The sequence below is a fragment of the Coregonus clupeaformis genome, chromosome 4 (genome assembly GCF_020615455.1).
Source record: "Coregonus clupeaformis isolate EN_2021a chromosome 4, ASM2061545v1, whole genome shotgun sequence".
Taxonomy (NCBI): Eukaryota; Metazoa; Chordata; class Actinopteri; order Salmoniformes; family Salmonidae; genus Coregonus; species Coregonus clupeaformis.
In genome coordinates, this window is record NC_059195.1 from 24,030,014 (window position 1) to 24,057,101 (window position 27,088).

At 41.6% G+C, this 27,088-nt stretch overlaps 1 protein-coding gene across 2 annotated transcripts in view; it reads right to left on the reverse strand.

The window, feature by feature from the left end:
* Positions 1-7,587: 7,587 nt before the first annotated feature.
* The window catches only part of LOC121556407 (tissue factor pathway inhibitor), a 55,494-nt gene continuing 35,993 nt past the window's right edge, over positions 7,588-27,088 (reverse strand). For both annotated transcript variants that reach the window (XM_041870325.2, XM_041870317.2), the window contains exons 3-7: positions 11,509-11,685; positions 10,605-10,706; positions 9,869-9,925; positions 8,487-8,684; positions 7,588-8,170 (exon numbers count right to left, since the gene is read on the reverse strand). In XM_041870325.2, the coding sequence (XP_041726259.1) occupies positions 8,103-8,170; positions 8,487-8,684; positions 9,869-9,925; positions 10,605-10,706; positions 11,509-11,685 (602 nt within the window). In that variant the 3' untranslated portion in view covers positions 7,588-8,102. The remainder of the gene's footprint in view (positions 8,171-8,486; positions 8,685-9,868; positions 9,926-10,604; positions 10,707-11,508; positions 11,686-27,088) is intronic.

The window sequence follows — 27,088 nt, forward strand, 5'->3', positions numbered from 1 at the left end:
AAATCAACATTTGGCATATCATGGCGCATATGTTAGGCTACACATAAGGAAATATATTTAGGCAAGAATTAGGCTACAGTAGCCAAATAGCAAAATAAAATTACATTGAATGAACATGAAATTGATTTCAATATTATTGAAATATATTGGCCTATATGTAGCCTATAGGGGATACCGGGGATGGTTGTAACACTTTTTGCATTTTTGTCAATTTCTCCGAGATTGTTTGAGCTACAACATTCAAAATGTGTTATGAACAACTTACATCGGTCTTCTACAAATTGATATAGGTATTATATCTCTAAATCAAACAGACAAGGTGTGACTTTGTCTCAAATACAAGGAGTGACATTTTACAAACAGGTCAGTTGTAATAGGGCTTGGAGTGAAATTTAAAAGTAAAAAAAAAAAAAGACACATAACAACATATTGAAAGCCTTTATTGAGAACATGAAAACAACATTGCCATGTTTAACATTTTGTGTGGAATAAATAATAATATAATATTACAAATCATAAAATGTTTATTATTTCTACACTCCATTAACTGCCCATTTTCAACTAAACAATAACGTCTGACAACTAAACAACAACATCTGAACTAAACAACTGAATGTTTGTGTGTGTGTGAGTGAATGTTGGACATGTTCACTCAATCAGAGTCACAGTTGTGACAGTGGTATGGTAGTCCTGGGGAACAGGCTTGGTGTGCCCATAATTCACATTCCTAGCACTGCACCCAGACCTCCTTAGGCTTGTTACACCTAACCCTGACCCTTGCAGCCATTAGCTACACAGCAAATTCCCCCGTGTTAAATGAACACTGAAAGTGTGGACCCGTATAGCACAGGAGGTTGGTGGCACCTTAATTGGGGAGGACAGGCTCGTGGGAATGGCTTGAACGGCATTGGTGGAATGGTATCAAATACATCAAACACATGGTTTCCATGTTTTTGATGCCATTAATATTTAACACATTACAATGTATTTCATGAGGCCTTATTTTTAGGGCTTACGCTCAAAAGAATACTGGGTTGCAGGCATTGGTAAAAAGAGCAAGGTTGATTTGTTGATGCTGGGATATTGAGATATGACCCAGCGGATCAGATCAGATCAGAAGACTGGAGGCTTGGCTTAGTAGTGGCATGGCTTTCAATAAGTACTTTTTCGTCACCTGTGAGAGTAAATTTCATTCCGGTTAATCTCTGTTGAATTGTTATCACTTGTTAGGGTCGAACACTGACACTTTTGTTGCTTTAATGAACCGTATAGAAGTGTATGAGTTCCTTAAAAGCTTACACAAATCCCAAAGTGATAGTACCCACTTTGTTGCAATATGTAAATAATAATGTAAATATTTTGGTATTAGAACACGTAATGTGCAATAATATTCTAATGAAATTAAACATTGCATTGTACAAACTTAACGTGATCAACAGGAATGACATTTACTCTCACGGGTGGCCAAAGAGTAGCTATACTGACCACGGCTGGCACAGTCTCACTGGTCCAGCGGACAAGGCCGGAATCGCCGGAAGGATTGGGGAAGACGGAAATGTAATTGTGGCTTGACTGCGACCTGACCTGACTCCACGGTCCACCCCAGACCCCCTCAGCATCCAAAACCAGCACCAGACCAGCTGCCTGTGTAGGAAACGATGCACTGCAGGCCTCGAGGTGAGTAGAGTACTGCCGAGGCGAGCCTTACTCCCTCTACCCTTGGCCTGCAGCCCTCCTCCCCTGCCTTTCATTTTTTACATCTGCCCTCCTCAGGCCACCACCGACCAGACCAGGAACAGCAGGACGCCAACCACCCAGAGCAGACCAACAGAAGGAGAAAGAAGACCAGACAGCATGATGACAAGAACCAGAGGCGTGAAGGAAGGATCAAAGACACCAACCTACCCCTGGAGTGAGCAGACCACAAGGGAGTGCCTCCATTGACCTAAAGGTCACAGGCTTCCAGGTGTGTCTGCTCACTCTGAGGTTTGTCCTTCCTCCCCCTGCAGGACCGGACCGGAGCGGAGCAGACCAGACCAGACCAGACCAGAACAAACACCCTCCTTCTCCAAATCCCCCCACCCAACCTGAACAAGATGACCAGGATGAACCCAAGAGTGATGCGCCGCTACAACGTGGTGAGGCTGGCATTAATCCCCATCGGGGAGGCTGCCGAGGACGGAGCCGCCAATCGCCGGGGAGCAGCTGAAGCAACTTGAGCTGCAATAACAACCACCAGACCAGAAACCATGACCCACCTGGAATTCAGCAGGGCAGTTTTACAGAGAGGTATGGGCTTTGTGCAGTCTGATCTGAACTGCCTGGTGAAACCCCCAGGGCCAGGAATAATTTGAAGCCAATTTCAAGACCCCCCAGTTACTAGAACAGTTTAGATTAAAATACAGAAATTGTAAAGATAAGGTCCCATTTAAGTTCACAGTAATTACACTCTCAGACACAGAATCAAAAGTATATAGTTACAGTCCAATTCCACAACAAAAGCATCCAAGAGTATGACATAGACGTTTGGTTTACACCATTTGCCACCCTCAAGGCAACGGCTAGTAGGGTCCTGGACGAAGGCCCAACAGGAGTGGGCGGAGTCTAACATCTCCCCAGTACCATCACGCTGGGGAACAACAGGGGCTCCGTCCACTGCTACGGCATGCCCAAACTGTGCAGGAACTGCGGCCAAACATGACCCTGCAACCTATGTGGGGAAGGGGGCCACTTCTGTAAAACCTGCCCCAATTCCTACGGCGGCAGGGCAAGGGCCACCAACCCCAACCCCAATAACCCAAATCCCAACCCTCCACCAGACAACAACATCAAAACCCAGACCTTTGCGAAAGGCACCACTCAACCCACCACCCAAGACATTCAAGAAACGGCCCCCACCCCTGCTGGCGCCTCCACCAGAACCTCCTTCCTGTCCACCTCCACCCCCTTCAAACCCTGGGCCAGAGGGGAGCTAGTTCCAAATCCCTGATCCCTCACCCTAGCCCTTATGGGTCCAGATCTATCCCCCAGGGTCCTTACTACGCCTGACCATACAGCACAACTCCCAAAAACCTCTATTCCCTCAGAGAAACCGGCTCCCCCTCCAAGACCCTTCAGCATACCACTCCCCCACAACCCATTACTACCCCTGATCGCTCCTGCCCGCCCCTCACTGTCCCTGATCCCCACGTCTCACCAACAACTGCCCCTGATCCCCCTCCCATACATCCCCTACTGCCCGTCTCCTCCCCCCTGCTCCTTAGTGACCCAGATCCACCCCCCTTAGCCCTCCCGGCCCCTGATTCCGCACAGCAGCAAACCAGCCAGCCTCAGTCGAGACCCCCGAACCCCCCGAACCGCCTTCTCCTTTCAGGACCACCATCCCACCACCAAGAAAGTTCAGGAGGCCACCAGGCAGTCAGTGGGGAGGCAGGTCAAGACCCATGGTCAGCCAGGAACCACCCAACAACACCAAACACCCGCTAGTGGCCCTTATCCTCCTCTGGAATGAAATGATCAACCCCAGGCCCGGACCCCCCCTAATAACCAATTATCAATATCTCCATAAGACAGAGCACAGGAAGACAGCACTTGGAGAATGGTCCATGGCTGCCTCCCCTTCCCACCTATCCATTGACTGCACAAGGTATGTACAGAGAACTGCCCCCATGGATGCACTCGCATGGAACACACCTACCAACTGTTTCGTGAGTGTTCCGTGGCCAGGCGGGTCTAGGCCCTGTTTGTTACCTCTGTCCTCTGCTCTTGTGCGTCCAGCCTTGCCGCCGCATCGCTTCTCATCCAGCACCAGCCCATCCAGCACCCCCTCATACAGCACCAGCATCTTCCCAGTACCCTGTTTCCAGCACGAGTCCCAGCACCAGACCAGGCGCTGAGGAGGGACCAAAGATCTTCACCTGGAGCAAGCAGGCCACAGGGAAGAACCACCATTGACCTCTGGGTCCATGGCTCCCTTGTGTGTCTGCTGGCTCCCCAGGTTGTCCTTCCTCCCCTCCACAGACCCAGCACCTGCACCAGCCCCAGTTCCTGTTTTTTCCCCCAGTTTTCGCACCAGCACGACTTCCAGTTCCAGCCTCAATACCAGCACCAACCCTGGACACAGCACCGACCAACCACAACTGCCACCTCCATCTAGCAACTGCCAGCCCTTCCCCTCCCCCAACACAAAGACACAGACACAATGTGGACTGACGCTGACTGATAGACTAATTCTACCGATTCTTCCGTTTTTTTGATTGATTGTTTTTGTTTGATTAGATTACCATTTGGTTTGCCTAATTTGAATTGATTGCTTATTGTTTTGAATTGTTTATTATTTTCCATTTTAACTTATGTAACATTTTACATGTAAAGAATACAAAATAAATACAGAAATACCATTATTGATGCAATTAATGTTTGAGTTGCTTTTGTGTATCACCAAAGTTGCTTGACAAAGGCGTTTAAAAGAGCTGTCAGTCAAGTCGAGCTCATGAATATAAGCTCCCTGCCCACTCAGCCTGTCTTTTCAAATTTCCTGGTAGTAAGCCATGAGAGAAAAAGTAATTTTTCAAAAATGTTGAGCATTTTTATTCAAAACAAATGTTATGGGTTAACAGAATGACTGTTCAGGACCTTTAAAAAAAGATCCAGCTGCTTGATCAACCCAGCATAATTGAAAACCCAATTTATGGTTAAACTAACTTGTGTTGGGTTATTCACGGAACCTGTGATATTATGCTGGCTTGCAAAGTGAGGTGTAATTCCTATTGAAATCCAGCCAGAGTTGGGATATCCAACCTTCTGAATATTTAGGTCATTTTATTTGGTTATGCATGAGTCATACATAATTCAAATGGCATTCAAGTAAAAAAGTTTAAAGCAAGGTATTAAATCAATTCATATTTACAGTTGAAGTCGGAAGTTTACATACACTTAGGTTGGAGTCATTAAAACTCGCATGACACAAGTAATTTTTCCAACAATTGTTTACAGACAGATTTCACTTATAATTCACTGTATCACAATTCCAGTGGGTCAGAAGTTTACATACACTAAGTTGACTGTGCCTTTAAACAGCTTGGAAAATTCCAGAAAATGATGTCATGGCTTTAGAAGCTTCTGATAGGCTAATTGACATCATTTGAGTCAATTGGAGGTGTACCTGTGGATGTATTTCAAGGCCTACCTTCAAACTCAGTGCCTCTTTGCTTGACATCATGGGAAAATCAAAAGAAATCAGTCAAGACCTCAGAAAAAAAATGTAGTCCTCCACAAGTCCTGAGTGGCGCAGTGGTCTAAGGCACTGCATCGCAGTGCTAACTGTGCCACTAGAGATCCTGGTTCGAATCCAGGCTCTGTCGCAGCCGGCCGCGACCGGGAGACTCATGGGCGGTGCACAATTGGCCCAGCGTCGTCCAGGGTAGGGGAGGGAATGGCCGGCAGGGATGTAGCTCAGTTGATATAGCATGGCGTTTGCAACGCCAGGGTTGTGGGTTCGATTCCCATGGGGGGCCAGTATAAAAAAATATATATATATGTGTTCACTAACTGTAAGTCGCTCTGGATAAGAGCGTCTGCTAAATGACTAAAATGTAAATGTAAGTCTGGTTCATCCTTGGGAGCAATTTCCAAACGCCTGAAGGTCCCACGTTCATCTGTACAAACAATAGTACGCAAGTATAAACACCATGGGACCACGCAGCCATCATACCGCTCAGGAAGGAGACGCGTTCTGTCTCCTAGAGATGAACATACTTTGGTGCGAAAAGTGCAAATAAATCCCAGAACAACAGCAAAGGACCTTGTGAAGATGCTGGTGGAAACAGGTACAAAAGTATCTATATCCACAGTAAAACGAGTCCTATATCGACATAACCTGAAAGGCCGCTCAGCAAGGAAGAAACCACTGCTCCAAAACCGCCGTAAAAAAGCCAGACTACGGTTTGCAACTGCACATGGGGACAAAGATCGTACTTTTTGGAGAAATGTCCTCTGGTCTGATGAAACTAAAATTGAACAGTTTGGCCATAATTACCATCGTTATGTTTGGAGGAAAAGGGGGACGATTGCAAGCCTTAGAACACCATCCCAACCGTGAAGCACGGGGGTGGCAGCATCATGCTGTGGGGGTGCTTTGCTGCAGGAGGGACTGGTGCACTTCACAAAATAGATGGCATCATGAGGAAGGAAAATTATGCAGATATATTGAAGCAACATCTCAAGACATCAGTCAGGAAGTTAAAGCTTGGTCGCAAATGGGTCTTCCAAATGGACAATGACCCCAAGCATACTTCCAAAGTTGTGGCAAAATGGCTTAAGGACAACAAAGTCAAGGTATTGGAGTGGCCATCACAAAGCTCTGACCTCAATCCTATAGAATATTTGTGGGCGGAACTGAAAAAGCGTTTGCGAGCAAGGAGGCCTACAAACCTGACTCAGTTACACCAGCTCTGTCAGGAGGAATGGGCCAAAATTCACCCAACTTATTGAGGGAAGCTTGTGGAAGGCTACCCAAAACGTTTGACCCAAGTTAAACAATTTAAAGGCAATGCTACCAAATACTAATTGAGTGTATGTAAACTTCTGACCCACTGGGTATGTGATGAAATAAATAAAAGCTGAAATAAATAATTCTCTCTACTATTATTCTGACATTTCACATTCTTAAAATAAAGTGGTGATCCTAACTGACCCAAGACAGGGAATTTTTACTAGGATTAGATGTCAGGAATTGTGAAAAAACAAGTTTAAATATATTTGGCTAAGGTGTATGTAAACTTCCGACTTCAACTGTATATCATTTATATTTCATAACCGTAAGATTAATTTATCAATCAATGCACATGCAAAAACATAGATATTGAAACAATTCTTAAAATCAACCTGCAATAGAGCATGCTGGGAAATATAATGATGGGCGTGGTTTTAGCTCAACTATTAACGGTCATGTTTTTCATGAAATTGGATGATATTTAAAGGAAACCAGATGAAATTATGATGATCTTTTTTGTATACATCTCCCGTTTGGTAGGTCTCTTGTGACGTGGTTTTCAGAAGCACTGACAGATGTGTTGACTTGACAACTGCGTCTAAGTTTTGAACGACCAGTCCCTCCCTTTTGTTCCATGCAGGTTGTTCATATTTTGGTCATCATACTTTTATCTGGTTTTATCCAAATATTATGAAAAACATGATTTTTACTGTTCATGCCCTTTAAGGCAAGGGTTATGGTTAAGGATCCTGGATAGCGGCTACCATATGGAAATGTTAGCCTGTATTGATAATACAACACTGGCCCCCTGTGTCTGAATAACAGACTTATCAGCGGAGTAAATTCCAATAGCATACATTTGACATTTTAGTCATTTAGCAGACGCTCTTATCCAGAGCAACTTACAGGAGCAATTAGGGTGAAGTGCCTTGCTCAAGGGCACATCGACAGATTTTTCATCTAGTCGGCTCAGGGATTAGAACCAGCAACCTTTTGGTTACTGGCACAACGCTCTTAACCACTAAGCTACCTGCCGCCCCATTTTACAATATAAAACGGGACTTTGAACAGAATGAAAATATCCACAAATGCAATGTTGATGACTATGAAACATTTTATTTAGGCTTCAATTGGTTGATTATATATGTTCTTTCCAACTGTGTTAAAAACATTTTTTCCATGGTAAGACATTACTCACATGAAGGAATTATCTTAACCTGGGATGAAATAATTACACTGATAATGTAATTGACACAGATTGTGCTTTATAGTAATGATATTTTATGTGCAGTGCTGTGCTATTGGGTTCCTTAATGTTAATCATTTGTCAATAGAACAAACTTGTCTGGTGTACTCAGGAAAGAAATTACAATGATATACTGGTATTTAGTATGTGACAGTGAAAAAAAGTATACAATTGTGATATTACAAAACAACTCCTCGTACAAAGAGTTAAAAGGTTAAAATAAGCAATACAAAATTACACAATAGGCCAAAACAAGCCTTTTATACAATTGCTGTAAGACTACAACATGATACCACAGTCAAATAAGAATAATATAAATAAAGTGTAATTATAAAGTAGTGTAAGAATTATATAGGCCTTGATTTAGACAGTTTGAAATAAGATGTTGGTGTTCTTCTTTATCCTGATGGCCTTCCTTTTGTGAGTGGGATCTGAAAATGGCACAACACAAATGGCAATTTGTAATCTTTTAACACTTCTCTATGGCACTAGTCAATAAATAAACATTGCATCCTTAAGGTAAATGCTATTTAGCAAAAACACACTTGATTTTTAAATGAAAGATCCAAGAGTGGAACAAAAGTGTGGCACTTACACACCTGTTTCAAATAATCAACTAATCATGGTCTTCAGTCTGGAGGTTGATCATTTGAATCAGGTGTGTTAATGCTGGGCTGGAACAAAAGCCTGCACACCCAGTAGCTCTATAGGACCGGTGTTGGAGATAACGGTTAACTTGGATCTTACTCGGCTTCATACACATCTTCATGCAGTGTCTCTTGAGGACAAAGTGGTTCTTGTTGCTCCCACAGCCACTGTTGCGCAACCAATGACATCTCTTTGTCTTGGGGTTGTACACATATCTCCTCCCCGTTCTTCTCTCCTCTCCGTCACATGTCATGCCCTTGTCAATGGGACTGAGGCAGAACTCTGGAGGACTGAAGTCTGAAAGAATTACACAGAGGCAATTATAAGCTGAAATGTATGTACAACAATGACTCCACTCCATAGTACCACAGACACATTTTATAACACTAAAGAAAGTGTGTAGGCTACATCTGCAATGCAGCTCTGATAGAACATACTTTAATAAAAGCATTTTTTTATTTTACCTTTATAAAAGTGAGGTTAATGGAAACCTACTGTAAAAGTGACTACCCACTGGGCACACACTGGTTGAAACAACGTTATTTCCACACCATTTCAATGAAATTATGCTGAACTAACGTGGAATTGACATCTGTGCCCAGTGGGTACTGGATTCTACTACTTTGTCTTTTACTTTTGAAATGTATCACAACAAAGGAAACCTTGTTTTTACTACCTCAAGAGTCAAACTGTGGAAAATCCACAAGATGTCAGCCTTGGGTTAGGGGAGTACTGTAGGTATCCTATATCACTTCACTGGAATGACAAACATGTATACAGAAACACTCCTTTCCTGAATTCAGTGAACTGGGTGGAATTTTGTAACATAAAACATAACTACTTGTCTGTGACTGAGTGATGGCAGACTCCCTGTGCCCCTTTGTACTGTGTTGTGACCTCTGTATCTGACAGTGGTGGTCTATGAGTACTTACACACTCCTCATACACCATACACTCCCATTTTAATAGCAGTGAATCAGTGTTACATGGAAGAAGGAGGTGGGAGGAGGTATGGTGGGCGATTTGCTGCCTTTATAAGTTGTTCGTTTACCCAACTGCTTCTGAAATGGCGCATGTAAAATGAATGTCTCCCGAGTGGCGCAGTGGTCTAAGGCTGTGACACTAGAGATCCTGGTTCGAATCCAGGCTCTGTCGTAGCCGGCCGCGACCGGGAGACCCATGGGGCGGCGCACAATTGGCCCAGTGTCGTCCAGGTAGGGGAGGGAATGGCCGGCAGGGATGTAGCTCAGTTGGTAGAGCATGGCATTTGCAATGCCAGGGTTTGTGGGTTTGATTCCCACAGGGGGCCAGTATGAAAAAAATAAAAAAAATAATGTATGCACTAAATGTAAGTCGCTCTGGATAAGAGCGTCTGCTAAATGACTAAAATGTAAATGTTACCTAGCTATTGCAGTTGCATCATGGTATGTGTGCAATAGTACACATGAGAATTGACTGCATTCCTGGGTTACAGTACTAACCTGTGGCCTGGTGTTGATGATTCTGCTGCATGTGTGAGGTGCTTAAAGCAAATTCACCTGAAAAATAGGAAATATTCAGCTTTCAATATGAGAGTGGAGCATGCATTTATTCAGCCTTTTACCAGTATTAGAAGTTGTGATACTGTAGTTAACTTAGAGGGAGTTAATATCAACTCACCATGACACAATATATATATACTGTAGCAATACAGATCCACAAGGGTACATGGTGTTGTCATTTCTACTATCTCTATAAAACTTTTCCCTCAGCCTTTTCCATCCTCCCTCAGAATTCTCTAAAACACAGCTGACAGGATATCAGCCCTTCCACATAGTGGTTCATAGTCTTCAGAGACCCCACAACCCCACTTTCCTGACCCTGCCAATCAGAAGGGCTGACAGAAGGGCAGACAGGCATGCTGGGAAAATAAAAAGCTTATTGGGCAAACAGTTTAATATACTGACGCTATGTACAGTATCATGACGTAGGCCTACATGCAAAAATAATGCACAAATGAAACAATTACTTTCTGTCTGGTTATTGAAACATTAGATCAATATATAGTTATGTTTATAGACATCCATTTTGTTAAATCAGATTAGGCCTGCCTGAAATATCTTTGGTGCTACTGCACAATTAATTGACTTCTTTAATCAATTCCTAGAGCTATCATTTGTTTAAGAAATAAAGATGATACAAACATGAACTCAAAATACATAAACATTGTTGTCTTACCAGTTACTTTGAGAGGCTGTCCATTAGGTTTACTAGTGGGTTCTGCGATGGTGACCTCCAATTTAGGGGTCACATCCAATTTATGGGCCACATTGGCGTTTTCTGCCATGAAACCAAAGCATGGTTAGAGTTTACTTACATAATAAGTTACAGCATGTAATAGAAATGTAACATAATACAAACAGTGTACTACTCTATTGTTAAAACCTGTTCACCAAGGAAGTATTGTAATATGACATACGGTATACAGAACTTATTACACTTATGGATTCAGGATTATTAAAGAGAAAAATAATTTTGAGCCCAATACAGATGGATTAAGGATTCTGATACAGAATGAAAATGTAATTATCTTTGAGTTGTCGTCAATATAGTTTTTTACATTGTTTGTCCATTTAGATTAATTTAATTTAATTCAAAATTGGACCTATGTCTAAAATAATTAAATATGCCCAAAAGGCCAAAAATACAATCTAAATGCAAAATTAAGGTGAGGCATGACTTCATGGTTGGAAAAAAATCCATCAACAAGATAATTTGCAAGGTAGTGCAATATCGACTGGGCAACTACATTAAAATTAATTATCTCCTAATTTGCAGTGCATAAAATAAGTGGGTATTTTGTCATTTAAAGAGGTATGACTGCCTAAGAGCCCAGGCATCACAAAAATGACATAAATGCACTTTGGAGAAGTAATATACTCCCCTAGCACATTTCTATTAAACAAAGCCTTGACAGTGCTTCTAGGGCCATAAGTCCAAACCTTTTTCCTTCAATTTAAAAATATTGATTAGCCTCACTGATCAAATCTTTCTTGCAAACCATATGATTGGTTGGTCCCTTTTAGACTACTTGGGTGTAATCCATTGTTTTGAAGGGCAGTTTTCGATGCTGATGCCCTACCTGGGTTCTGGCACCTGGCCTGGCACTCTTTCATACTCTTGAAGTTATTGGCGTTGCCGAAGCAGCCTCCGTAGTAGAAGTGCTTGCACTCCTGGCTCTGGCTGTCAAAGAAGTAGCGCGTTACCAGACCTCGGCACGGCCCCGGAGCCTCCTCCAGGTGACAGGGACTCTTGTCAGCTGGAGAGAGATGGAGGGAGATGGACAGAGAGAGAGATGGAGAGGGCAGAGGGCAGAGAGAGATACCTTTATTGAGATACTGAAAAGGGGAGAACTAGGTACTAGCTACTGGGTCATTTGAAAAGATGATAGCTGGGAAATGTGAAAAAGTGCAGTATGGGGAATGGGCTACTGAGACATCCTGTTCACTGAAGTAAAATACAATCTACATTAAGGACCATTGGAACCCAGTCAATTGATTTCCAGGCAAATTGTGAATAATAGAAGAAAAGAGGTGGCACTAAGACTGGAGTGCTAGAGAGAGTGACTGAACAGATGGAGAAAGGAAGAGAGAGGGGGTAGAGAGAGGGAGAAGACATACTTAGGCATGGAGGAAGATAGTGTGGGCTGCTGACACAGTTAGTCATAAATAGATAGATGTAAAATAGATGTGGAGAGACAGAAAAAGAACGAGAGAGAGAGAGAGAGCGAAAGAGGGGAAAGTGGAGGTAAGAAAAAGGAACCACATTACATTGAGGAGAAATGTAAGGAAGGAGGCGCAGAGATGTTGAGTTGAGAATCTTCCTGGAGCCATAGTCAAATGCTCTAGTCGATGAAGCATGTGATAAGAACTGAGCAGATAGATTATGGATCTCATCCTTTTCATCAGGGCAGGTATACACAGCACATTTGCATTTGGAATTTTAACAGCCAAAGTGTTAAATGTAACACTTTCTTAGTGTGTATATGTGACCCACCAAAATAAACTAACATTTTTCAAAGTGTTGATAAACTAACACCACAGTGTTAGTTTAGTGTTGGGTCCCTAACACTGTGGGTGTTGCAAATTCTGACTTAAATGAACACTTTATTAGGGCTGATGTTGTTACACTTCCTCAGTGTTAGGGAATTAACACTTGTGGTGTTACAGTAACTCGTTTTTGGGTGTTGTTTTAGCACTGTAGGGTATAAAGCCTTATTTGCATATATATTTCCCAGGGTGCCTCTCCAGTGTATTCTAGCGGTACCAGTACCACCCATGACTGTGTTTGCTAGTGACAAAGAAATGGGTGTTGCATTCGATGGCTTTCAGTCCTGTAGTATTCACTAGATAAATATTTTATCATAAATATTTATATTGCTTCTTTTTTACCATAAGTGTTACATAACTCCTATTGGAATCCAGACAGAGTTAAGATATCCAACAAGTTGAACTTTTAATGACCTGCAATATGCAGTTAGAATGATTGCCAGAGTAGGAAAGGTTAATAAATTAGACTACCTAAAACATCTAAATAATGTGAAATAAGTCCAACCACTTACAGACTGGATTAATTTAGAAAAATGTACACTACCGGTCAAAGGTTGTGGAACACCTAGTCATTCAAGGGTTTTTCTTTATTTGTTACTATTTTCTACATTGTAGAATAATAGTGAAGACATAAAAACTATGAAATAGCACATATGGAATCATGTAGTAACCAAAAAAGTGTTAAACAAATCAAAATATATTTTATATTTGAGATTCTTCAAATAGCCACCCTGTCACGGTGAGCAAACCAGGTCGGCAGGAGGAGTTCTGTCTGCAGTATTTTTATTTAGTGTGAACTTCTATTTTTGTATTTTCAAACCCTTTCCCAGAACCACATGTCTGTTATCAAATTATTTGACAGGTGAACTCAAATTCCATTGCATTTGCTAGATGTCCTAGAACCTTTGAAGGGCTTGCACATTTCACTGTTTTCTCTCAAAAGCGTCAAATAAGGCTGCCAACATTCAATTTCACCTTTATTTAACCAGGTAAGCCAGTTGAGAACAAGTTCTCATTTACAACTGTGACCTGGCCAAGATAAAGCAAAGCAGTGCGATAAAAACAACAACACAGAGTTGTGGGATAAACAAAACGTACAGTCAAAAACACAATAGAAAAACACAATAGAAAATCTATATACAGTGTGTGCAAATGTAGTAAGTTATGGAGGTAAGGCAATAAATAGGCCATAGTGCAAAATAATTACAATTTAGTATTAACACTGGAGTGATAGATATGCAGAAGATGATGGGCAAATAGAGATACTGGGGTGCAAATGAGCAAAATAAATAACAATATGGGGATGAGGTAGTTGGGTGGGATAATTACAGATGGGCTGTGTACAGGTGCAGTGATCGGTAAGCTGCTCTGACAACTGATGCTTAAAGTTAGTGAGGGAGATAAGAGTCTCCAGCTTCAGAGATGTTTGCAGTTCGTTCCAGTCATTGGCAGCAGAGAACTGGAAGGAATGGAGGCCAAAGGAGGTGTTGGCTTTGGGGATGACCAGTGAGATATACCTGCTGGAGCGCATACTACGGGTGGGTGTTGCTATGGTGACCAATGTGCTAAGATAAGGCGGGGATTTGCCTAGCAGTGATTTATAGATCCAGTGGGTTTGGCGACGAATATGCATTGAGGGCCAGCCAACGAGAGCGTACAGGTCACAGTGGTGGGTAGTATATGGGGCTTTGGTGACAAAATGGATGGCACTGTGATAGACTACATCCAATTTGCTGAGTAGAGTGTTGGAGGCTATTTTGTAAATGACATCGCCGAAGTCAAGGATCGGTAGGATAGTCCGTTTTATGAGGGCATGTTTGGCAGCATGAGTGAAGGAGGCTTTGTTGCGAAATAGGAAGCCGAATCTAGATTTAACTTTGGATTGGAGATGCTTAATGTGAGTCTGGAAGGAGAGTTTACGGTCTAACCAGACACCTAGGTATTTGTAGTTGTCCACATATTCTAAGTCAGACCCGCCGAGAGTAGTGATTCTAGTCGGGCGGGCGGGTGCCAGCAGCGTTCGATTGAAGAGCATGTATTTAGTTTTACTAGTGTTTAAGAGCAGTTGGAGGCTACTGAAGGAGTGTTGTATGGCATTGAACCTCGTTTGGAGGTTTGTTAACACAGTGTCCAATGAAGGGCCAGATGTTTTCAAAATGGTGTCGTCTGCGTAGAGGTGGATCTGAGAGTCACCAGCAGCAAGAGCGACATCATTGATATACACAGAGAATAGAGTTGGCCTGAGAATTGAACCCTGTGGCACCCCCATAGAGACTGCCAGAGGTCCAGACAACAGGCCCTCAGATTTGACACATTGAACTCTATCTGAGAAGTAGTTGGTGAACCAGGCGAGGCAGTCATTTGAGAAACCAAGGCTATTTAGTCTGCCAATAGGAATGTGGTGATTGACAGAGTCGAAAGCCTTGGCCAGGTCGATGAAGACGGCTGCACAGTACTGTCTTTTATCGATCGCGGTTATAATATCGTTTAGGGCCTTGAGCGTGGCTGAGGTGCACCCATGACCAGCTCGGAAAACAGATTGCACAGCGGAGATGGTACGGTGGGATTCGAAATGGTCGGTGATCTGTTTGTTAACTTGGCTTTCAAATACTTTCAAAAGGCAGGGCAGGATGGATATACAGTTGAAGTCGGAAGTTTACATACACCTTAGCCAAACACATTTAAACTCAGTTTTTCACAATGCCTGACATTTAATCCTAGTAAAAACTCCTTGTCTTAGGTCAGTTAGGATCACCACTTTATTTTAAGAATGTGAAATGTCAAAATAATAGTAGAGAGAATGATTTATTTCAGCTTTTATTTATTTCATCACATACCCAGTGGGTCAGAAGCTTACATACACTCAATTAGTATTTGGTAGCATTGCCTTTAAATTGTTTAACTTGGGTCAAACGTTTCGACTTCCCACAATAAGTTGGGTGAATTTCTCCTGACAGAGCTGGTGTAACTGAGTCAGGTTTGTAGGCCTCCTTACTCGCACACGCTTTTTCAGTTCTGCCCACACATTTTCTATAGGATTAAGGTCAGGGCTTTGTGATGGCCACTCCAATACCTTGACTTTGTTGTCCTTCAGCCATTTTGCCACAACTTTGGAAGTATGCTTGGGGTCATTGTCCATTTGCGACCAAGCTTGAACTTCCTGACTGATGTCTTTGGATGTTGCTTCAATATATCCACATAATTTTTCTTCCTCATGATGCCATCTATTTTGTGAAGTGCACCCAGTCCCTCCTGCAGCAAAGCACCCCCACAGCATGATGCTGCCACCCCCGTGCTTCATGGTTGGGATGGTGTTCTTCAGCTTGCAAGACCCCCTTTTTCCTCCAAACATAATGATGGTCATTATGGCCAAACAGTTATATTTTTGTTTCATCAGACCAGAGGACATTTCTCCAAAAAGTATAATCTTTGTCCCAATATGCAGCTGCAAACCGTAGTCAGTTTTTTTTATTGCGGTTTTGGAGCAGTGGCTTCTTCCTTGCTGAGCGGCCTTTCAGGTTATGTCGATATAGGACTCGTTTTACAGTGGATATAGATACTTTTGTACCTGTTTCCTCCAGCATCTTCACGAGGTCCTTAGCTGTTGTTCTGCGATTGATTTGCACTTTTTGCACCAAATTACATTCATCTCTAGGAGACAGAACGCGTCTCCTTCCTGAGCAGTTTGACGGCTGCGTGGTCCCATGGTGTTTATACTTGCGTACTATTGTTTGTACAGATTAACGTGGTACCTTCAGGCGTTTGGAAATTGCTCCCAAGGATGAACCAGACTTGTGAACGTCTTCAGTTTTATTCTAACGTCTTGGCTGATTTCTTTAGATTTTCCGATGATGTCAAGCAAAGAGGCACTGAGTTTGAAGGTAGGCCTTGAAATACATCCACAGGTACACCTCCAATTGACTCAAATTATGTCAATTAGCCTATCAGAAGCTTTTAAAGCCATGACATCATTTTCTGGAATTTTCCAAGCTGTTTAAAGGCACAGTCAACTTAGTGTATGTAAACTTCTGAACCACTGGAATTGTGATACAGTGAAATATAAGTGAAATAATCTGCCTATAAACAATTGTTGGAAAAATTACTTGTGTCATGCACAAAGTAGATGTCCTAAACGACTTGCCAAAACTATAGTTTGTTAACAAGAAATGTGTGGAGTGGTTGAAAAACGAGTTTTAATGACTCCAACCTAAGTGTATGTAAACTTCCGACTTCAACTGTAGGTCTGTAACAGTTTGAATCTAGAGCGTCACCCCCTTTGAAGAGGGGGATGATCGCGGCAGCTTTCCAATCTCTGGGGATCTCAGACGATACGAAAGAGAGGTTGAACAGGCTAGTAATAGGGGTTGCGACAATTTCGGGGGCTAATTTTAGAAAGCAAGGGTCCAGATTGTCTAGCCCAGCTGATTTGTAGGGGTCCAGATACCAATAACTGTTAATTAAACAATTAAAACATAATTTGTTCACATACAGTATCTTTCCAAAGTTTGCACTTGTGGAGTCCTCAGCAACTTCCCTTGAACAACGGACCTGGATGTGTGCCACATAAACATAATCCAGAGGGTTGGGTGATTGATTTGTTTTCACCCCATCTATAGGACATATCCCCCTGCTGAAATGACTAGGCCAGGGCCAAGCCCCCGTAGATAAAAGTCACTTACAGTTGTTTTCGATTGCTAACAAGCATTGTTCAATATGTGCAAAACTCTAAATACAGTTATCAAAACAACATGCAACTTGGCAATGCACATCCTACATGTCTCAAAAGCAAATCTTTCTACCAAATGAAAGCCAACAGTCTCTCACGACATGCACACTTTGTCATTCATAGTATCATGACCTACAAAACTCTAAAAACAGCTACCACTTGAAAATGTGTCAATTTGTCTTTAATATCATATTTTTTTTAGATGAACCAACAGTCATTTTTACAAAAGAAGAGTGGCAAATCTGTACTGTATAGAATGTCCTGCAAGATATGTAAAGAAATAAAGCAGAAAGGCTGCAATATGCTTCAATACAATTGACTGTATTTTGGCAAATTACTGTATTTTGCTTTTTGCAGAGTAATTCCAATATACACAAACATAAATAATTCCAGTACTGTTATACAAACAAAAAGTGTATACACACTATAAATATGCATAGCATATTGTCCAAATGACATAAAAATTGAAAACACCTCAGTAGGTCTTCAGTTACATAATGTAGAATGAAAATCAGCTGTGAATAATTAAGAGTTATTATTATTATTTTATTTTTATTTTAGAATTTCTATTTTGCTTTTATTATAGCAAGGTAAAAAAATTGCAGTCTAATTCAATTTTCAGTAGCTTTTGAACTTGAGTTTAACAGTTTTGATAAGAGTATCTTAACATTTGCAAAATGGTCTGTAGATACATAGAGTTTTGTTGGTAAATGTGTTTTTGTGAGACAAGTATTTATGTAATTTGAAAGATGTTGTCATTGAATGCATTTTGTGTCAAAGCAATGACAAATGATCCACAGGTTGCCACATAATGTTGTTGCGATAACGGTATTTAGCGTTTTGCACATGTATCCGCAGTATTGAACAATGCTTGTTAGCAATAGAAAAAAACTGTAATATCCTGACACTTCATGGCTATGACATGCTGTTTATTGATGAAGGCGCTTAATTAAAATATTTCAGTTAAGTGGCTGTCCATCATCGGGTGAAACACCCCAAAAATGAAGAGGTCATGAATACAGTATGTAAAATCATACGCTGTTAAAGCAGTGTTTGTACTAATCCAGTCTCGCAGCCTCTCTGTCTTCTACCAGATTAATAGAAGTCTAGAAGAGTCTGTCTGAGACCATTCTAATAACTGTGCCAGTGTCATCCCCAAATATGTTGTGAATAATTAGTTTGCTGTTCAAATATACTACTGTTTATCACTTTATCACCAAATATCATGTCCTTTTAAATTTCGGGACAATGCTTTACCTGACCGCGTAAAAACCAGAATGACATTGACCTTAACAGTAACACAACAAATAGAGAGCAGAGACTTTTCTTTTCATGTTTGAGTGATGAAAGATTAAAATCCAGCCCGCTGAATAATTTAAAACAGTGATTCACCCGAAAGGCATCTAAGGTGGAAAAAGCGATCTGTGTTTTGGTGGTGAATTACTGGTGACCCATCGGAATAATAATATGACCCTCTGTCTTTCAAGGATATGGTTGTTTTACAACATGACATTTTCACTGGACTATTTCAGGTAAAGGAGATTTCCAATACACTAAGGCTCGATTCTAATACTCTTACAATACATCCTTCCCTCCTCCCATCCTTGAAGTAACCATTGATCTGACATGACATAACTGGTGAAAGCAATGTTGTGGAAAGCTTGCTTACAACATTACAGAGGTGACAGATCCACGAGGAAGTGAGGGAGGCAGGAAGGAAGGTATTTTAAGAGTTTTCAAATCAGGGCCATTGTATTCCCTTACAGATGTATTAAAAGCCATTTGCCACTAGATGGAGGTACTCATTCTCCAATGAATCCCATAACAGGACTGTGACTTCATCAGGACTAACTTGATACCCCTGCCTGTAAAAGAGGTATTAAGAGTTTTACAAGCTAGAAATAAAACAGGGTTAAGCCTTGACGCAGAGACCCTCTGACACGTTGGCACTCCCATAATCACATTGACCACAGATGCCCACTCGTCTGCAGAGGCTTCTCGGAGATGTTGCCACACAAATGTAAATAGATTTATATATAATTTATGGAGCAATGTCAAAAAGGTTATGGTTGTTCACAGTTGGCAGGATAAGCTTTGACGAGACTTCCACACAATGCGGCTATAGTGATTACGGGCCTAAATTGGCAGAACTGAATAAATGTGTATTGGATATTTCTAGGAGCAAGTGAAATTAAATCAGAGCTCTACACTACAGTTAGAGTCATTATCTAAAGAGGGCTCCCCCACAATCTTGCCAGCCCCCATTCTTCTAAGCCAGTGGTCACCAACCGATCGATCGCGATCGCATTCCTTCGTGTTGCGCTGTTGGTGGTAGGTGCACTTGATTCAGAAGCCCTGCACACCGGGAAGGCAGTGTTCCCATTTTTAACCATTTAATTTGTCTGAAAAGACAAACTCTGCCTACCTGGCGGACTGGGAGATCTGTGGCTAAATCGAGTGTGCCTACTGCGTTGGCCAATTGGATGGCTCAAATCTGCATGCCCACAGCTTCCACGACCCCGGCCACAGCAAAGTTTGATACTAGCCTACATGAGATTTCATGACTTTTAAAACCATGACCAGAGAGAGACTGTCAAAGAATACAGCAAAGAGCTGCTGTTTTTATGTTCATGTCTACGTTTTCATTCAACACTATTACAAAACATAAAATGCTCTTCTCCCTACATCCACTGGCGCTGCAGTGGGGTCAGGCCATTATGTGAGACATAATGGCCTGACCCAGCAGGGGTAATGAGATATGGCCCTCTGTAGCCACATAGCTGTAAACCTATGAAATGAGCCGGGGGCGTCGCTGAGTAATTCGGTTTTTCTTTGTCCTTGTTGGCACATTAAGATGACGACAATGCCTTGCCACAAGCATGGAACAGTGTGTGACTGCATGACTAAGGTCTAGAGAGCCTTAGGTGGGGGCTACTTATTGGTAGTGAATGAGGTGAGTTTCTCGCATACAGTGTAAAATGCTTTGAACACCTGGAGAAGTGCTACACAGCAAATTCTCCAGTGTTAAATTAACACTGAAAGTGTGGAACGTTATAGACACCCCATGAGGGCCTAGTGTCTGCTGATTTTTGTTTTTTTAAGACCTAGACAACCAGGTGAGGGGAGTTCCTTACTAATTAGTGACCTTAATTCATCAACCAAGTACAAGGGAGGAGCGAAAACCCGCAGACACTCGGCCCTCCGTGGAATGAGTTTGACACATGGTGTAATGGTGTAGTCCCCTGTAGCTCAGTTGGTAGAGCATGGCGCTTGCAACACTAGGGTTCTGGGTTCGTTTCCCATGGGGGGCCAGTATGGAAATGTATGCACTCACTAACTGTATGTCGCTCTGGATAAGAGCGTCTGCTAAATGACTAAAATGTAAATGTAAAGCCTTATTTCCCAGAGTGCCTTTCGGGTGAATTGTAGAGTTACCACCCATGAACTATATTTCTTAGTGACAGAGACATGGTTGTTGCCTTCATCCATGTTCAGCCCTATGGACTTCACCAAGTAAGATCCTGAGCGACTATGTTCTCATTAAAATTACATTATTTAACACAATACAATATGTATTTCATAAAAGTGGGAATTGTTCATTAAAAAATAATTTTTTCATGAAATTGGATGATATTTGAAGGAAACTGGATCAGACTATGAAAAAAATCACTGTTCCTTCTACATTGATAAAGTTTGATCATAAAGTTACTGGTCCCCTCCCCAATGTCAAACACTTGGATTCATCATTAAGGGAACAGGGTGACATCACCTTAACTCTCATTTTAATACACCAATGGTAACATGATATTCTCTTACCTAATTTAAATAAGTACTGCCTTGTAACCAACATCGGAGAAGGCGTGTTTGCAGAGGGGCGTGCCTTATATAGCTAGATAGCTTTTCTATTGGTGTCAAAATGTGACTGTAGGGTGTCAGCAAATGTAATAAAAAATTAACCCTATTCATCTATGGCAAAGATACTTATATGTTTCCCCTTTCATCTATGTCTGTTGTTAGCTAGTTACTGGCTAGCTAGGTCTTCAGCCAGCATGGAACAAAAGGGGGGGTGGTCGTTCAAAACTCAGACGCAGTTGTCAAGTCAACACATCCATCATTGCTGCTGTGAAGGGCATCACAAGAGACAACCCGAATGGAAGATTACGAACAAATATATACAGTACCAATCAAAAGTTTGGACACACTTCCTCCTTCAAGGGTTTTTCTTTATTTTTACTATTTTCTACATTGTAGAATACTATGAAATAACACATATGGAATCATGTAGTAACCAAAAAAGTGTTAAACAAATCAAAATATATTTTATATTTGAGATTCTTCAAAGTAGCCTCCCTATGCCTTGATGACAGCTTTGCACACTCTTGGCATTCTCTCAACCAGCTTCATGAGGAATGCTTTTCCAACAGTCTTGAAGGAGTTCCCACATATGCTGAGCACTTGTTGGCTGCTTTTCCTTCACTCTGCGGTCCAACTCATCCCAAACCATCTCAAATGGGTTGAGGTCGGGTGATTGTGGAGGCCAGGTCATCTGATGCAGCACTCCATCACTCTCCTTCTTGGTCAAATAGCCCTTACACAGCCTGTGTCCTGTTGAACACAAATGATAGTCCCACTAAGCACAAACCAGATGGGATGGTGTATCGCTGCAGAATGCTGTGGTAGCCATGCTGGTTAAGTGTGCCTTGAATTCTAAATAAATCACTGACAGTGTCACCAGCAAAGCACCCCCACACCATCACACCTCCTCCTCCATGCTTCAGAGTGGGAACCACACATGCAGAGATCATCCTACTCTGCGTCTCACAAAGACACAGCAGTTGGAACACAAAATCTCAAATTTGGACTCATCAGACCAAAGGACAGATTTCCACCAGTCTAATGTCCATAGCTCGTGTTTCTTGGCCCAAGCAAGTCTCTTCTTCTTATTGGTGTCCTTTAGTAGTGGTTTCTTTGCAGCAATTCGACCATGAAGGCCTGATTCACACAGTCTCCTCTGAACAGTTGATGTTGAGATGTGTCTGTTACTTGAACTCTGTGAAGCATTTATTTGGGCTGTAATCTGAGGTGCAGTTAACTCTAATGAACTTATCCTCTGCACCAGAGGTAACTCTGGGTCTTCCTTTCCTGTGGTGGTCCTCATGAGAGACAGTTTCATCATAGCGCTTGATGTTTTTTGCGACTGCACTTGAAGAAACGTTCAAAGTTCTTGAAATTTTCCGGATTGACTGACCTTCATGTCTTAAAGTATTGATGGACTGTCGTTTCTCTTTGCTTATTTGAGCTGTTCTTGCCATTACATTTACATTTACATTTTAGTCATTTAGCAGACGCTCTTATCCAGAGCGACTTACAGGTAGTGAGTGCATACATTATAATTTTTTTCATACTGCCCCCCCGTGGGAATCGAACCCACAACCCTGGCATTAAAAACGCCATGCTCTACCAACTGAGCTACATCCCTGCCGGCCATTCCCTCCCATACCCTGGACGACTCTGGGCCAATTGTGCGCCACCCCATGGGTCTCCCAGTCGCGGCCGGCTACGACAGAGCCTGGATACGAACCAGGATCTCTAGTGACACAGCCTTAGACCACTGCGCCACTCGGAAGACCTATAATATGGTATTTTACCAAATAGGGCTATCTTCTGTATACCACCCCTACCATGTCACAACACAACTGATTGGCTCAAACGCATTAAGAAGGAAAGAAATTCCACAAATTAACTTTTAAGGCACACCTGTTAATTGAAATGCATTCCAGGTGACTACCTCGTGAAGTTGGTTGAAAGAATGCCAAGAGTGTGCAAAGCTATCATCAAGGCAAAGGGTGGCTATTTGAAGAATCTCAAATATAACATATATTTTGATTTGTTTAACACTTTTTTGGTTACTACATGATTCCATATGTGTTATTTCATAGTTGTGATGTCTTCACTATTATTCTACAATGTAGAAAATAGTAAAAATAAAGAAAAACCCTTGAATGAGTAGGTGTGTCCAAACTTTTGACTGGTACTGTATATACAGGGCATTCGGAAAGTATTCAGACCCCTTGACTTTTTCCACATTTTGTTACGTTTCAGCCTCATTCTAAAATTAATTACATTGTTTTTTTCCCTCATCAATCTACACACAACATCCCATAATGACAAAGTCAAAACAGGTTAATAGACATTTTTGCAAATTCATATTTTTTTTAAAAACTGAAATATTACATTTACATAAGTATTCAGACCCTTTACTCAGTACTTTGTTGAAACACCTTTGGCAGCGATTACAGCCTCGATTCTTCTTGGCTATGACTTTACAAGCTTGGCACACCTGTATTTGGGGAGTTTCTCCCATTCTTCTCTGCAGATCCTCTCAAGCCCTGTCAGGTTGGATGGGGAGCGTTGCTGCACAGCTATTTTCAGGTCTTTCCAGAGATGTTCGATCTGGTTCAAGTCCGGGCTCTGGCTGGGCCACTCAAGGACATTCAGAGACTTGTCCCGAAGCCACTCCTGCTTTGTCTTGGCTGTGTGCTTAGGCTCGTTGTCCTGTTGGAAGGTGCTGCTGAGGTCTTGAGCACTCTGGAGCAGGTTTTCATCAAGGATCTCTCTGTACTTTGCTCCGTTCATCTTTCCATCGATCCTGACTAGTCTCCCAGTCCCTGCCACTGAAAAACATCCCCACATCATGATGCTGCCACCACCATGCTTCACCGTAGGGATGGTGCCAGGTTTCCTCCAGACGTAGATTGATGAGGAAAAAAATATAATTTACTCCATTTTAGAATAAGGCAACATTTTGAAAAAGGGAATGGGTCTGAATACGTTCTGAATGCTCTGTATATCATTGATGCGATTTAAATGTTTGAGTAGCTTTGTGTATCACCAAATTTGTTTGAGATTATATTACTGCAACACTGCTCACTGCTTGACATAGGCATTTCAAAGAGCTGTCAGTCAAGCTGAGCTCATAAATATAAACTCCCCACCCACAGCCTGTCTTTTCAAACTTCCTGGTAGTTAGCCATGAGAGGAAGAAGTACTTTTCAGAATGACTGTTCAGGACCCTTAACATTTTAAATAATTGTTTGTTTCAATATCTATGTTTCTGCATGTACTGTACGTTGATTGCATAATTAATTTTATGCTTCTCAAATATAAATTACATGCATTTTCTAAACTAATCCAATATGCTACTTGGACATATTGCACCCATTACTGAAATGGTTGTTCCAGTTTAGATGCTTTAGGTAGTCTCATATCTTAGTCTTCCCAACATTTGCAGTCAATTCTGAATGCAGGTTGGGGGTGATAAAGAATTTCCAAATGTCGGATATCCCCATCCCCAATAGAAATTAATGTGACTTGCAGGCCTGATGTTTTTAAATTTTTTTATTTAACCTTTATTTAACTAGGCAAGTCAGTTAAGAACAAATTCTTATTTACAATGACGGCCTACACCGGTCAAACCCGGACTACGCTGGGCCAATTGCGCGCTGCCCTATGGGACTCCCAATCACGGCCGGTTGTGATACAGCCTGGAATCGAACCAGGGGGTCTGTAGTGACAACTCAAGCACTGAGATGCAGTGCCTTAGACCGCTGCGCCACTCAGGAGTTTCAGGCCACTGTATTACACTCTTAGAAAAAAAGCTGCGATTTGTTCCTAAAGGGGAACAAACACTTAATTTGTAGCTTTAGTTATAGGTCATTTTATTCGTTTTTTCCCACATCAAAATAATAATCTTAATCAATTTAGTTAGAATTCAAAATAGTAAACAACTAAAATAATAAGTATCTGATCCAACATAAGATAATCAAATCAGAAATGCAAATGCATTCAATCAAGTTACATCTATATAATACCACCACAATGACAAATCCATTTGTTCCTTGTTAATGGTAACAATATTACTCTACCATAGACCACATAAACTGGTAAAACACTTCCACTCACGGGTGGCCAAAAATAACTAACTGAAAGCCACGCCCCCACTAAGCCATGCCGCCAACATAATTTCCCAATGTGTCTTGCCTTTTCGCGTGAATTGTGGAGTTACCACCCATGACTGCATTTTTAGTGCCAGAGATGTGGTTGTTGAATTAATTTATCTTAAATGTAATGGCTTTCACTAGTTCTTAGGTGATAATTATCATTAAACTTATGACAATAAATTACATTTCCCAAAATGCCTTATTTTGAGGCCTACTGTAACCCTAATACAGTGGCCTGACACTCACAGTTTGTTTACAGGCCATATCAAGCTTGCAAGTAGAGTTTGCAACCATACCTGTAAGTCACATTATGCTAGCTTGCAAGGTGATGTGTAATCCGTATTGGAAGACAACCAGAGTTAGAATAGCCAACATTTTCATTCACCTTCAAATTGTATTCAGAATGACTGCCAGTGTTTGGAACATTGCGGGGAGACTATGTAAGCCATTCAAACTGGAGCAACCATTTCAGTAACGGATGCAAAAAAATCTAGTTTGGAAAAAGGTATGTTATTTATCTTTGTGTAGCGTAAGATAAATCATTCAAACAATATACATGCAAAAACAATTATAAAAAAAATCTACCTGCAGTGGCGCATGCTAGGAAATATGACAATGATGGGCGTGTGTTTGGTTCAACTATGGTCATTAACACCAACACTGGGGTTATGTTACACCAAAGAGTGGTTTTGGTTCAAAGTACTGTGTATAAGGTTCAGGCTCCTGTATTAGAGTAAAACTATGCCTTCAAAATAAGGCCTTATGAAACACGTTTGGTATCGTGTTGCATTATATATATATATATATATATATTATTATTATTTTTTTTTACGATAACATTCACTTAGGATCTCATTTGGTGAAGTCCATTTGACAAAAAAAATGGATGAATGCAACAACAATGTCTCTGTCACTAACAAATACAGACATGGCTGGTAACTCTACAATTCACTCAAAAAGGCAAGGTACCCTGGGAAATATTCAAATGAGGTCTTACACTAAGCCAGTGGTTCCTAACTCCAGTCTTCGATTACCCCTAAGCGTACACATTTTTATTGTAGCCTCGGACAAGTACACCTGATTCAACTTGTCAACTAATCATCAGACCCTCAATGAGTTGAATCAGGTATGTTTGTCCGGGGCTACAACAAAAATGTGTGCTGTTGGGGGTACACAAGGACCGGAGTTGGAAACCACTGCACTAAGTAGTGTGTTAATTTAACACTGGTTCCAGTGTGTATATCAGGGTTTCCCAAACTCAGTCCTCGGGCCCCAAGGGGTGCACATTTTGGTTTTTGCCCTAGCACTACACAGCTGACTCAAATAATCAACTAATCATCCGTCTTTCATAATTTGAATCAGCTGTGTAGTGTTAGGGGAGGGGGAAAATAGTGATGTTACGTTTGATACCGGAGCGCTGAGGCATGCATCGAAATAGCTAAGCAGTTTACTTTGAAGCACTGTGCCGATGCTTATCACTTTATCAGAAGCACGTGATCAATGACGTCCGAAGCTTCGTTTTGTCAAACAACCACCTGCTTGGTTTGGTATTGGTTTCGGTAGAAGACAAAAAGGCTACCCTGCGCACGCTAGAGTGTGTGCGACGTCATCTGTAATAAATTATTTTGACCAGCAGGTGCCAATAGTGTAAACCATGTTGCTCAAAGCCTTGCGGAATGAACCTATTTTCGACACAACTGGCTGGAAATGCTCAATGATTCAGGAAGCTTAGATTCCCCATCACTAGCAAAAAACAAAACGTGCACCCCTTGGGGTCCCGAGGACCGAGTTTGGAAAACACTGGAGTATGTGGTCCCACTCTTACAGTGTTATTTAACACTGAATCATTTGCTGTGCACATAGCCAATCAGCCAACAGCGTCATTGT